This window comes from Manis pentadactyla, chromosome 13 (genome assembly GCF_030020395.1).
Source record: "Manis pentadactyla isolate mManPen7 chromosome 13, mManPen7.hap1, whole genome shotgun sequence".
Classification (NCBI taxonomy): Eukaryota; Metazoa; Chordata; class Mammalia; order Pholidota; family Manidae; genus Manis; species Manis pentadactyla.
Window position 1 is genome coordinate 46,497,884 of NC_080031.1, and position 15,340 is coordinate 46,513,223.

At 36.1% G+C, this 15,340-nt stretch overlaps 1 protein-coding gene across 1 annotated transcript; it reads left to right on the forward strand.

Moving 5' to 3' along the window:
• The first annotated feature begins 1,038 nt into the window (after window positions 1–1,038).
• On the forward strand, window positions 1,039–1,977 carry LOC118926142 (olfactory receptor 2T10-like). The gene has a single exon (XM_036912691.2). It carries the CDS (start codon window positions 1,039–1,041, stop codon window positions 1,975–1,977), a length of 939 nt encoding a protein of 312 aa, XP_036768586.2.
• Window positions 1,978–15,340: the final 13,363 nt, after the last annotated feature.

Genomic DNA, 15,340 nt, shown 5'->3' on the forward strand with positions numbered 1-15,340 from the left:
GATAGATTGCAAGAAAAGATGGGGGCTTTCAAAATCTGATAATCACTGTAACTTAATATTGGCTATAAAGAAGGCTCAGCCTGATAAACACAAGATGTAGTATAAATCAACTCAGGAGAAACAGATTGGGCGATAACACTGATCCCTGGGCTTCATTGGTCTGAGGCAGTCGTAACTTTCTTTGAAATCTTGAAATCTTGCTGAACCATAATAGGTTACCAAATAATTACAGAGATAATTAAAATATTCATAAGATTGACAAAATTAACAGCTTTGTAATAGGTGAAGTAGAAGTGTGAAAATATGTTTTATGTAAACTTAAATCATTTGAAAAATTCACAACTTGGGCTAATGTCTTTAATGACACATTTAAAATAATTTGACTAATTTTTTAATTGGTGTATAAATGTTTTGGAACATGGTGTATAAAATTAATTTGCATTTATTGTTTAAAATATGTTTAAGTATTGATAAAAAGTATGCATAGTAGATTCATCCTGTTAAGACAATGAAGGTTAAAAAAGCACAAATAGTAGTAATCCTATCTTGCAAAAATGACTTTAGGTGTAGCAATGCCTATAATGTTTATTATTAATAGTAAAATCTCACTAGAGAGCAATTCAGCCTATATGGGCACATGCCATTTTATGATGTTAAGACTGTATGATATTGATGTAATATGGTATCAAATATTATAGATGGAAACTTGTAAAAGTACACGTATGGAAAGATATGTGTTATATGATTATGTGAATTCCTCTAAGAAATATTTCAATTTCAGTTATTTGAAAATATTCATTGAGTATATAAATATATCCCCAGTGCAGGTGGGGAACTCAGTTTATCCTCTAAGGGTGCTAACTCTTTTTAGTGCAAAATAGTACCTGATATTGGAAATAACTGAAGATTTTTTATTAATATTTTTATTCAGTTGAAGGAAAATTATTATATTGTGTATCTGAAAATGCACACATACTTGCTGGTGACATAAAGTCTGTTTGTGTGCTCCAGGTAAGTCACCTCGACTACTCGCTCAACATGTGGCCAGCAAATCAGACAGGGGATGGTAGCTTTTTCCTGCTGGGACTCTTTAGCAAGAGTGCACACCCTAGCCTCCTCTGCTTTCTCATCTTCAGCATATTTTTGATTGCTTTATCAGGGAATATCATCTTGATCCTTCTGATCCACACTGACTCCTGTTTGCATACTCCCATGTACTTCTTCATCAACCAGCTTTCGCTCATGGACCTGATATATATTTCAGTAATTGTGCCCAAAATGCTGACGAACCAGTTGGCTGGAGTGAGAACTATCTCTTTGCTGGGATGTGGCACCCAGATGTTTTTCTACCTGCTTTTGGGAGGTTCAGAATACTGCCTTCTAGCTGCCATGGCCTATGACCGCTATGTGGCCATCTGCCATCCACTCCGATATCCTGTCCTTATGAACCGCAGGGTGTGTCTCCTGCTGGCGTCCAGCTGCTGGTTTGTGGGTTCAATGGATGGCTTCGTGTTAACTCCCATCACCATGACCTTCCCCTTCTGCAGATCCTGGGATATTCACCACTTTTTCTGTGAAGTTCCTGCTGTCTTGAAGCTCTCTTGCATGGACACCTACCTTTATGAGATTTTCATGTACCTGTGTTGTATTATCATGCTGTTCATCCCTGTGTCAGTCATTTCAGGCTCTTATTACTTTATTATCCTCACCATCCACAGGATAAACTCAGCAGAGGGCCGGAGGAAGGCCTTTGCCACCTGCTTCTCCCATATTACTGTGGTCACCCTCTTCTATGGGGCTGCCGTCTACACCTACATGCTCCCCAACTCCTACCACACCCCTGAGAAGGACATGGTGATGTCCTTGTTCTACACCATCCTTACACCTGTCCTCAATCCTGTCATTTATAGTTTCAGGAATAAGGATGTCACAGGGGCTCTGAAGAAATTGCTGAGAGCAGGGAAAGATTCATACTGAAGCGTGAAGGAACCTAAGATAGTCCTCCTTTAGCTCCTGCCAAGAGGGAGCTTCTCCGTGCGCCCCTACTGTTATGGCTGCCACCCTCCGCTTTGTGCTGGCTCCCAGATCACCTCTCTTGGTGAGCTTACAGGGCTCAGCATTTATGAGACCCCCAGACCACAAGAAACTAGGACATGTTTTTATGGACGCGTGACTGTTTCCTGTAGCTAGTTCTCCCAGCACAGAGAGACGAAAACACAAGACTAGGAGTTTTTACCTGTAATGGGTCTGACTGTGTATTTTTCCAACAGCTGCTCAGGAATCAGGAATCTAACTAACCTGCATCTGGGAGTTCATATGTATATAATTAGTACTATTCCAGGAGCATAAGTTGGTGTATGGGAACTTCTCATGCCTACTTCCCCAGATCTTCTCAAAGATAAAACCAAGTCTTCAAATTCTCACTGAAAAGCTTGTCTGTACATCTGCCATCCCAATGTCTATGGTTAACACCTGGAAGACTAGCTTCTAAATCACTTAGCTCTAATTGAACTCAGCATTTATGAGTGTCCTAGGAACACAGAGAATGAAGAGATTATTTTATATGGGTGCACAAGAACTAAGGGCTATTTTCTATGGCACAACTCAATGAGAAAAAAACCTAGATTCTAGTTTCTCCTTCTAAGGGGCTATACTGTATTTATAACCTCTTGATTTTTCCACTTGCTGCCTAAAGGTATGGCTTCTAATTAGCCTGTGTCAGTGAGCTGATAGGGTGGGCAGTTGGCAGTCTCCAGGAGCTGAAGTAGGTGTGTGGACATTTTCCCTTCTTTCAGGGGACTGACAGAACTTGGCATACGTCAGTAGTCTAGGGGCTACTGAAACTGATGATTTGGGCAAGCACAAAGGTGTGAGAGTATCCAGAATCTTTGGCTGGGGTGATTGCTGAGGTTCGTCTCCTCTGTGAGGCCAGTCTTTCAAGACTGGGAGAGGTGTTTTCTCTAATGTGCAGAAACCAACACAGAGAGTGAAGGAAAATTAAGAAACAGGAGAATGTTATTCAAACTTACAAATCTCTAGTAACTGATCCTTATAAAATAAAGATAAGTGACTTTTCCTAACAGAGAATTCACAATAATGGTCATAAATTACTCACCAACATCAGAAGAACAATGTTTGAACAAAGTGAGAATTTCATCAAAGATACAGGAATATTAAGAAGTACCAAACAAAAATAACACAACACAGAATATAATAACTGAAATGAAAAACTCAACAGAGAAATTCCTGTGAAAACAACAGCAGACCAGATCAATTAGAAGGGATCACCATACTTAAAGAGGATGTGGCACAAAGGGAGCCTCCTACACTGTTAGTGGGAATGTAAATTTGTGTAGCCACTGTGGAAAACAATATGGAGGTTACTAAAAATACTAAACATAGAAATACCACAGCACTCAGTAATTCCACTCCTGGGAACTTAGCCAAAGAAAACAAAATCACCAATTCAAAAAGATACGTGCACACCTATGCTCATTGCAGCATTATTTACACCTGTAAAGATATGGAAGTAACCCAAGTGCCTATTGATAGATGAATGGATAATGAAGATGTGGTACATATACTCAGTGGAATATTAGTCAACCATAAGAAAGGAAATTTGCTATTTGTGATGATGTGGATGGACCTCACAGGTCTGATTCTTAGTGAAATAAAACCAGCAGAGAAAAGCAAATACCATATTATTTCATTTGTATGAGGAATCTAAAAACCAAACCAAACAAAAAGAAATAGGTTCATAAGTATAGACAATAGGGGGTTGGGTGATGGGTGAAATAGGTGAAGGGGATAAGGAGGTGCAAAGTGAAAATTATAAGTTAGACATAGGAGTGGAATTATAACATAGAGAATGTAACTGGTAATATTTTCATATTTTGATATAATAGGGTAACTACACTTACTGTGGCAGGCATCTAGTAATGTATATAATTATCAAGTTACTAGTTGTACATCTGAAGCAAATATAATATTGCATATCGGTTTTATTCCAATAAAAATGTAGACCAATGGAAATCACACAAATGGAAGAACAAGAACAAAAACATACTAAAATAAGGAAGAGAGAAGATAGCTTAAGGAACTTAAATGACTGCAGCAAACATATCAATGTACAAACTATGGGAGTCCCAGAAGGAGAGTGAAAGGAAGAACAATAAGCTTATTCAAATAATAGATGACCGAAAATTTTCCAAAACTGGGAAGAAATAGGCATCCAGACCCAGAAAGCCTAAACAATACCAATAAAATGAGTAATGAGAACCATACCAATGTGCATTATCACCAAATTGTCAAAAGTTAAAGACATGATGGAATCTTGAGAGCAGTAAAATAAAAATGATCTGTTATATACAAGGTACTATAAGATCATCAATGGAATTTTTGGTTAAAAGATTTTGAGGTCAGACACAAGTGGGATAACATAAAAAGAACTGAAAACTAAGAATACTCTACCCAGCAAAATTGTCTTAAAGAATTGAAGGAGAGACAATCTTATTTCCAGACAAATTTGGCAGAGTTCATCACCACTAGAATAAGCTTAATAAAAATGCTAAAGGGAATTCTTCAAGCTGAAGTGAAGTCACTGATTAGGAACATGAAAACAAAAGAAAGTATAAAATTCACTAGGAAAGGTAAAATATATAGTCAAATTCATAATTCTCTTATATTGTAATGTTGGTATGTATATCACTTGTAATTGTAGGTAAAGGTTAAAATACAAGAGTATTAAAAGTAACTATGACTACATAATTTGTTAATGGATGCACAGTACAAAAATATAAATTGTGACATCAAAAACAAAATACATGTAGAGTAAAAGTAAAGAGCTTTTGTATGCAATTGAAGTTAAGCTGTTAAAAGCTTAAATAGATTGTTATAATTAATAAGATATTTTATATAAGGCTCATGGTAACTTCTAATAAATGAACCTCTAATAAATACATGAAAGATATAAGAGCAATAATCTAAACATACCACTACAGAGAATCATCAATCACAAAGGAAGACAGGAAGAGAGGAAAATACAGAATCTACAAAATTCCCAGAAGACAATCAACAAAATGGCATATTTAAATGCTTAACTATCAATAATTAAATATAAATTACTATATTATCCAATAAAAAAATAGAGGGACTAAACAGATAAAAATAAAACCCAACTATACCCTCCCTGTACAATATTCACCGCAGGCCTAAGGACACACAGACCGACAGTCACAGGCAGGAAAGTCACATCCGTGAGGATGAAGGCAGGGAGAGAGGGGAGGGAGGGGGACAGCGGTGCTATGCTTATATCCGAGAAGGTAGATTTTAAGTGAAAAACTTACAAGAGCCAAAGTCATTGTGTAATGATAAAGGGGTCAATTCATGAAGAGCATAAATGGCAGGGGACTTCAGTGTCTCCTTCAACAGTGGTCAGACCATGAAGACAGAAAATCAATAAGAAAATAGCTGACTTTAAAACACTGACATCATACAAACCAAACAGACATATCCAGAACATTTCACCCAACAGCAGAGAAATATTCTTCTCAAGTGCATGTGGAATACTTCCTAAGATAAATCATACTGGGCCACAAAACAGTTCTTAACAAATTTTAAAATATGGAAGTCATATCAAGCATGTTCAGTTATACTCATAAATGAAATGACTTATACTGTGTAGATATTTCTATTCTTCCCAAATTAGTCTATTAGTATAATAAAATCTAATGAAACTACACCCATTTTGCCATTAACAAACTCCTTATAATGTTGTGTGGATACTTAAAGCTGATGAGGAACACATTATATTTCAAAGCTGACTTTAAAACACTGACATCATACAAACCAAACAGACAGACATATCCAGAACATTTCACCCAACAGCAGAGAAATATTCTTCTCAAGTGCATGTGGAATATTTCCTAAGATAAATCATACTGGGCCACAAAACAGTTCTTAACAAATTTTAAAATATGGAAGTCTTATCAAGCATGTTCAGTTATACTCATAAATGGATGAGCTCAAAAAGATGAGCAATAGGAAAGATTCAACCTAATTGTTATTTATATATGACTCAAGTGCTTTATAGTAATAAAAAGTGTGGTTTTAAATAAAAAACTGGCATTGGACAAATGGAAGGGAATAGAAATCTCAGATACTTGATATATGATAAAGGGATGCCACCAATCAGTGGGAGAAAAGTTTTATAAATGATGAGAAGATATTCTCACTGTATAGAGAAAAGAAAGTTGTTTCTAACCTCATGTCATAAATTTAAGTGAACTTCATATTCAATTAAAATTATAATTTAAAATTCCAAGAGTGAGAAATAAAAATATGGACAACATATTCTTGACTTGGAATGTGGAAAAATTATTTCCAAAGCTACTAAAACATAAAGTTTACAAAATATGATGAGCTTGATCACAGCAAATGATAAGCATTTATTTCAATAAAAGTTGCACAATATTTGCAAATGGATTCCAAGCTGGGGGTAAATATTTGCACTGTTTGAATATATCTAGATTATAGTAATACCTGCAGATCAATAAATGGAAATCCTGTTGAAAAAGCAGAAATCATTATGAAATGAGAATTTCGTGTTAGGTGGAATGACAGGCTCAAAAATTATATGAATATCCACTCAATAGTGTCTGTCACACAAGAAATGTAAATTAAAACAGTGAGCTACCACTTCATCCCTATCCCATTGCATAATTAAGTAACATTGACAATAACATGTATGAAAAGATGTGAGATACTTGAACCTTCTGGAACTGACAGAATAAAGAAGTGCAGGTGTTTTCCCAGTACAATCTAACAATAATTAGTGCAACAGACTTGCATTTATCTGCTAACTAGCGGTCAAATTCTGGTTTTATGTGCAAGATAAACACAGTTTCATAAATAGGTTCTGTAAGAAGTTATTATGCCATTGTTTCTGGTAGTAAAAAGTTGGAGCAGCCCAGGTATTCGTCACCAGACAAGTGCATGTCAAATAGGGTGGTTGTCAGGACTCTGAAATGTTACATAACATATGTGCCCTTGGAAGCACAGTCATGTAAATCATACAAAGACAAATTTGTGATAAAGACTAAGGAAAAGAATAAGACCTATAATAAAATATGATTTAGGAAAAAAGCAACACCATTCAACTACAAAGTGTATATTTTTAAGAATAGGTATAACTGAAGAACATAACACACAGGGTGCATAGTTGAAGGAGGAGGAGAGTGGAATGGTGACCAAGAATAATTGAAAATAAAATAAGAAGTCATGCAAAATTGACAGGTATCATCTGAGTAATATTAGTAAAATTATTTTAAAAAGAGGAAATTACAATGGAAGTAACAAAATGTACGAGCCCTTGTATACTATGGTGGGAATGTATACTGGCTCTGTTGCTATGGAAAAATGTGGAGGTTTGTTAAAAAATTTTAAGTAGAACTATCATATGACCCAGCAATCCCACTTCCTGGTATATATCTGAATGAAACAAAGTCATTGTCTTGAAGACATCTGTACTCCCATATTCATTTCATCCTTAGTCATGATAGTCAAAGCATTGGAAATAATCTAAACATCCATCAAGGGATGAATGAATCAATAACATGTAACATATGTGTACATATACCTATGTATCACATATGTAGGCATATCATTTTAGCCTTAAAAAGAGAAGAAAATCCTGTAATTTGTGACAATGTGGGCATGAATGGAGGTCAGTGCACTGAATGGTATCACTTATACTTGGAATCTAAAAAAAATAATGGGAAACTCACAGAAACAGAGAGCAGAAAAGTATTTGCCAAGACGGAAGGTGGGAGCAATAGGGAGAGGCTGGCAACAGGGTAAAAACCAAACACACCCAAAAGGGAAGTTAAATGCCTTCTGGAAATGAATGAGTCATCTACTCAATCTCCATCCAACATGTAGTTTTTGTTTTGTTTAAATAAGCTTTATTCTTTGCTTTTGAAAAGAAAAGTTTATTGTCCTCTGGTGAGCACTTAGCTTTCAAGTCAAGTGGCTTTTCCCCTTAGCACCTCTAAGGATACAGCCTACGCCCCACAGTCACCGGCCCTTCTAGACAAAAACAGGGAACTCAACAAAGGAATCTAACAAAAAAGTAGTGGCCAGGAATTTATGGTTTTGACAACTATTAGCCTGTCCAGATGTCAAACAGTGTTAAAATTATGGAATGACTCATGAGTTATAAACAAAATCAGGGAATATGCAGGAAATTTTGTGTTCTAGAAGAGAAATCAGAGAAAGGCTGATTTTAAAAAAACACTGGAAAGACAATATTAGATATTTTTAAGAGGCACATCACTAAAAGCCCAAAAACTGTTCCATAGATCCTTCTTTTAGAGATAACTATGTCATTCTGGAAATGATGGGAGGTTGTCCCTGATAGATAGCTCAAACTGGGTATCATTAAGAATAATCCAAAGTGATTTTTCCTCAAGAAATATTTCTATATGTCAAATGAAGCTGTAGGAAAAGTACAAGTCAGCTCGCAGACAAAATATTCACACTAGGTAGATGACAATATAAAGGAGAATCCTTTCCAGGAACCACAGAACAAAGTCAGATGAGTAAAGCTACAGGTAATCATACTTTAAGATAAATGCTCTTTTTTATTTCCTTAGCTATTTTTTCTCCTATGATGATTTCTGATTTTGAATCACTTACTGACACTTATTACTCTTTAAGCATCCTATCCTTCATTTTGGCCTTTTAATTCCTATTATCTCCTTAATATGTGTCCAAAATCTGGCTAACATACACTCAGATTTGGTTAAGACAATCAAGCCTAATGTATTTGTACTTATCCGTTGGTTGTGCCATAACTCTCTTTGGTGGCAAAAACTTAAGATCAATAACTTGTTTTCTTGAATAATTTAATTCAAATGATAACTGACTTTTTAGACTGCAAACATCACCAAAGGCAAGTGGCCAGAAATCTGAAATACCTGCCGTGTCACAGCTGGTGTAGGAGGTCTGCAGTGAGATGCCATCTGTGTCCTTTCTGTGGGTGCTTGCTAGTTCAGCCTGGTCTTCACAGAAATCTAGCTCACAGAGGGGCTGCATGAATGATGCTGGACGTTTGGAAATTCCTTTATTTGACAGAACTCACAATGTAAGCTCACTCCAATTAAGTCCAATTTTTCCATTTTTGCCTTTGTACTGCTTGGTGACCATCCTACTATGAATATTGTCACTGCGTAGGAGAGCATTCTTGTGGGTGGTATCAAAACTGCTTCATTGGATATCATTATATCATTTTGACCAGAAAGACTTGTCTTTGCTTTTCCTCGAGTGAATGGTATTTGGATTTTGGCACAAAAGCACTTACTGTTACTACTCAAAAAATTAGAGAGGAATTTGCTTTTTTCAGTAAATTGATGCCTGTCTTCAGGAAAATCCCTGAGAATACCAATGATCCATTTTGGCCAGTTTCTTCTGGCATAAAAAGAGATGTTTGATAACTTACCTCAAGAGAGAGAAAATAGGGTCTTGATATAATATAATAACATTTAGCTGCTAAATGGTAATGCAAGACCGCTTTCTTCTACCTTAAGTCCTCTTATTTGCACTTCTAAAAAGTTATAATTAATGGGAAAATCCTACATGTTGTGGTTCAAAATCTAATTGATGAAATGACATTTTTGTAATGATTTTTATGTGTGCTCTTTTATCTAATGTATTCTGAATCAGTAACCCCTCAAAATATTCCAGTTCCATGTAAAAGAATAAACTGAGAATAGCCAAAAGGAGTCATGTATGCTTATATATATGAAGAAGTCTTTTGAGAGCAGTGTGTTTTACTCATGCTATCTTGGCCTTTAGGGGAGTCATTCACAACAGTTTTGCATTCTTTCTGAAACCAATATAATATGGTATATCCACTATGTTCCAATCGGAAAAAAGAGTTTTGCATTCTTTGACATTAGATGTGATATGGAAATGGTAATGTCCTTGCAACAGAATTATTTCTATTCCCATCTCATCATGCTGCCAGGTAGTTTATTATAAAACATCATAACACGATAAAACACCCAAAAAGTCTTTGATCAAAACAGATACCTTTCAACAGTGCTAATGAATAACATTAAATTTATTGCCGTTTTAAATGTGAAACTTATAATTCATTGTTCTGACCACCCTAATTCATTACAAAATATTTATTTATTTATTCATTTATTCCCGTTTTTATTTTAGTTTTTGAGAGGGCATCTCTCATATTTATTGATCAAATGGTTGTTAACAACAATAAATTCTGTATAGGGGACTCAATGCACAATCATTAATCAACTCCAAGCCTAATTCTCAACAGTCGCCAATCTTCTGAAGCATAACGAACAAGTTCTTACATGGTGAACAAGTTCTTACATAGTGAATAAGTTCTTACATTGTGAACAGGACAAGGGCAGTCATCACAGAAACTTTCAGTTTTGATCACGCATTATGAATTACAAATAATCAGGTCAGATATGAATATTCATTTGATTTTTATACTTGATTTATATGTGAATCCCACATTTCTCCCTTATTATTATTATTATTATTATTTTTAATAAAATGCTGAAGTGGTAGGTAGATGAAAGATAAAGGTAGAAAACATAGTTTAGTGCTGTAAGAGAGCAAATGTAGATGATCAGGTGTGTGCCTATAGGCTAAGTATTAATCCAAGCTAGACAAGGGCAACAAAACATCCACGGATGCAGAAGATTTCTCTCAAAACGGGGGGTGAGGTTCTAAGCCTCACCTCTGTTGAACCCCAAGTTCTCACCTGATGGCCCCCCTGCGACTGTGCCTGTCTTAGGTTGTTCCTCCCTTGAGGAATCTTACCCGTCTCTGGCTAACCAGTCATCTTCTGGGGCCATACAGGGAAATGTAAAGTTGGTAAGTGAGAAAGAAGCCTTATTGTTTGAAAAGGTTAGCTTTTTACTTCTTTGCAGATTTATGCCCTGTGGGTTTTATGCCCAGCATTTGTCTTGAGGTATCTTTACCACTTGGAAGAATTATGATACTTGGTAAATTCGATTGAGGCATGAATTCTATTTAAGGGTTGTAATTAGGAAGGAAGAAGAAAAGCTATAGAAGTAGTAGACAGAAGAAAACATGGGAAGATTGGTTATTTCTTTGACATATCTTCTTGTAGAGTAACTTAAGCATGTACAGGTTTTAAACTACTAATTAAATTGTGTGCACACATTAACATAATAGGAATACAGTTACATAACCAAAGCAGACCTACAATTACCAGCCATCTCCAGTGAAACCAAGAAAACCAGTTAGGCACCCTAAGCATTTGTGAAAACTTATCTATGATATGATGGATATTGTCTAACTGAATTTGAATAGTTTGAGAAAAATCAGACAATTTAAAACAACACATTCCTGGGAACTGTTCACATCCCATATGTTCTTTTAACAGTAGATAGTCTGTAGTCTCAAGATTTTGAAGTGCTGCCACTTGCACTTCTCCTAATTCTTGGTTGAGTTCCAACAGTATAGATCCAGTCAAATTTGTTATTTTACTGTATGCACAGGCCAGTTTAGATATATCCCCCTTCATTCCAATGGCAATTCCAGGAACTAGTGGGGTGAATGCAGCTACAACTGCAACAGTGCCAGATCTTTGTTGACATTTTTTGATGATCATCTTCTGGAATGACACTTCCAGAGTATGTTGATGTTCGTACCTTATTTCATTTTCTGGGTAGCCAAATTGGGCTTTGATCCTCTGTATAAACACAAACAGACCCTTTGCCCACACTTTGATATGCCCTTTATACCATCATTACAAAATATTTAGAAGGGCTATTTCTCTAATGGATTCAGGGAAGTTATAGTTGTTTCAGGAAATGTATGCAAAAGTAGAGTTTGCATTTTTTCTGGAATACTGAGAAGATTCTGTAGATCTAAAATTGTATTTTAACAGTCTTATCCAGATGCAGTTCTTATGTGGTCCATTCATGGAAGTTCCTTTATATGTCAGATCTACTCACAAGTGATAATGTTATCTGTAAAATTTTACAGCATAATGATCTTAAGCAACCATTTTTGAGGACACTAAAATAAAACAGAACAGATAAATTCAAACTAACTGCAAAGCATAAGGTGATTAATGGTTGCTCCTCATAAATAAATCATAAAGGATAAGTAAGAGCTTTTCTGTAAAGCCATATGCTATAAAATTTTGCAGAATAAAATAATTAATACAATTTTTTACTCATTAGAGGAAAATGTTTTTGTGTAGATCTATTCTTCTGCTGTAAATTTAGAAATGTTTGGCTGAAGGATATTTGAGAAGTACCTAACAGATTTTTCCACAACTAGAGGATGTGCACCCTGTAATACAGACCATCAGTTTCAGTTTATGGAAGAGGAAAGAGTCTGTCACCTAGGTAAGGTGTATTTGCAATTTGTTTTTGGAGATGCCTTTTAAAAAAATTTTGGTATCATTAATCTACAATTACATGAGGAACATTATGTTTGCTAGGCTCCCCGCTTCACCAAGTACCCCCCCACATACCACTTCACAGTCACTGTCCATCAGTGTAGTAAGATGCTGTAAAATCACTACTTCTCTTCTCCGTGTTGTAGGGCCTGCCTCATGGCCCCCCCACATTATACATGCTAATTGTGATGGCCCCTTTCTTTTTCCCCGCCCTTATCCCTTCCTTCCCACCCATCCTCCACAGTCCCTTTCCCTTTGGTAACTGTTAGTCCATTCGTGGGTTCTGTGATTTTGCCTCTGTTTTGCTCCTTCAGTTTTTCTTTGTTCTTATACGCCACATATGAGTGAAATCATTTGGTACTTGTCTTTCTCTGCCTGGCTTATTTCACTGAGCATAATACCCTCTAGCTCCATCCATGTTGTTGCAAATGGTAGGTTTTGTTTTCTTCTTATGGCTGAATAATATTCCATTGTGTATATGTACCACATTTTCTTTATCCATTCATCTACTGATGGACATTTAGGTTGCTTCCATTTCTTGGCTATTATAAATAGTGCTGCGATAAACATAGGGGTGCATCTGCCTTTTTCAAACAGGGCTGCTGCATTCTTAGGGTAATTTCCTAGGAGTGGAATTCCTGGGTCAAATGGTATTTTTATTTTAAATATTTTGAGGAACCCCCATACTGTTTTCCATAGAGGTTGAACTAATTTACACTCCCACCAACAGTGTAGGAGGGTTCCCCTTTCTCCACAACCTTGCCAACATTTGTTGTTTTTCTTTTGGATGGTGGTGATTCTTACTGGTGTGAGGTGATATCTCATTGTGGTTTTATTTTGCATTTCTCTGATGACAAGCCATGTGGAGTATCTTTTCATGTGTCTGTTGGCCATCTGAATTTCTTCTTTGGAGAACTGTCTGTTCAGCTCCTTTGCCCATTTTTTAATTGGATTATTTGCTTTTTGTTTGTTGAGGTATGTGAGCTCTTTATATATTTTGGATGTCAAGCATTTATCGGATCTGTCATTTATGAATATATTCTCCCATACTGCAGGGTACCTTTTAGTTCTATTGATGGTGTCCTTTGCTGTACAGAAGCTTTTCAGCTTGATATAGTCCCACCTGTTCATTTTTGCTTTTGTTTCCCGTGCCCGGGGAGATATGTTCATGAAGAAGTCACTCATGTTTATGTCTAAGAGATTTTTGCCTATGTTTTTTTCTAAGAGTTTTATGGTTTCATGACTTACATTCAGGTCTTTGATCCATTTTGAATTTACTTTTGTGTATGGGGTTAGACAGTGATCCAGTTTCATTCTCTTAAATGTAGCTGTCCAGTTTTGCCAGCACCATCTGTTGAAGAGACTGTCATTTCCCCATTGTATGTCCATGGCTCCTTTATCATATATTAATTGACCATATATGTTTGGGTTAATGTCTGGAGTCTCTATTCTGTTCCACTGGTCTGTGGCTCTGTTCTTGTGCCAGTACCAAATCGTCTTGATTACTGTGGCTTTGTAGTAGAGTTTGAAGTTGGGGAGCGAGATACCCCCCACTTTATTTTTCCTTCTCAGGATTGCTTTGGCTATTTGGGGTCTTTGGTGTTTCCATATGAATTTTTGAACTATTTGTTCCAGTTCATTGAAGAATGCTGTTGGTAATTTGATAGGGATTGCATCGAATCTGTATATTACTTTGGGCAGGATGGCCATTTTGATGATATTAATTCTTCCTAGCCAGGAGCATGGGATGAGTTTCCATTTGTTAGTGTCTTCTTTAATTTCTCTTAAGAGTGTCTTGTAGTTTTCAGGGTATAGGTCTTTCACTTCCTTGGTTAGGTTTATTCCTAGGTATTTTATTCTTTTTGATACAATTGTGAATGGAATTGTTTTCCTGATTTCTCTATTGGTTCATTATTAGTGTATAGGAAAGCCACAGATTTCTGTGTGTTAATTTTGTATCCTGCAACTTTGCTGTATTCTGATAGCAGTTGTGGTAGTTTTGGAGTGGAGTCTTTAGGGTTTTTTATGGACAATATCATGTCATCTGCAAATAGTGATAGTTTAACTTCTACTTTACCAATCTGGATTTCTTGTATTTCTCTGTTTTGTCTAATTGCTGTGGGTAGGACCTCCAGTACTATGTTAAATAATAGTGGGGAGAGTGGGCATCTCTGTCTTGTTCCCGATCTCAGAGGAAAAGCTTTCAGCTTCTCGCTGTTCAGTATGATGTTGGCTGTGGGTTTATCATATATGGTCTTTATTATGTTGAGGTGCTTGCCCTCTATACCCATTTTGTTGAGAATTTTTATCATGAATGGAAGTTGAATTTTGTCGAATGCTTTTTCAGCATCTATGGAGATGATCATGTGGTTTTTGTCCTTTTTGTTGATGTGGTGGATGATGTTGATGGATTTTCATATATTGTACCATTCTTGCATCCCTGGGATGAATACCACTTGGTCATGGTGTATGATCCTCTTGATGTATTTTTGAATTCGGTTTGCTAATATTTTATTGAGTAATTTGCATCTATGTTCATCAGGGATATTGGTCTGTAGTTTTCTTTTTTGGTGTGGTCTTTGTCTGGTTTTGGTATTAGGGTGATGTTGGCTTCATAGAATTATTTTGGGAGTATTCCCTCCTCTTCTATATTTTGAAATCTTTAAGGAGAATGGATATTATATCTTCTCTTTATGTCTATTAAAATTCCGAGGTAAATCTATCTGGCCCAGGGGTTTTGTTCTTGGGTAGTTTTTTGATTACCACTTCAATTTAATTGCCGGTAATTGGTCTGTTTAGATTTTCTGTTTCTTTCTGGGTCAGTCTTGGAAAGTTGTATTTGTCCAGGAAGTTGTCCATTTCTCCTGGGTT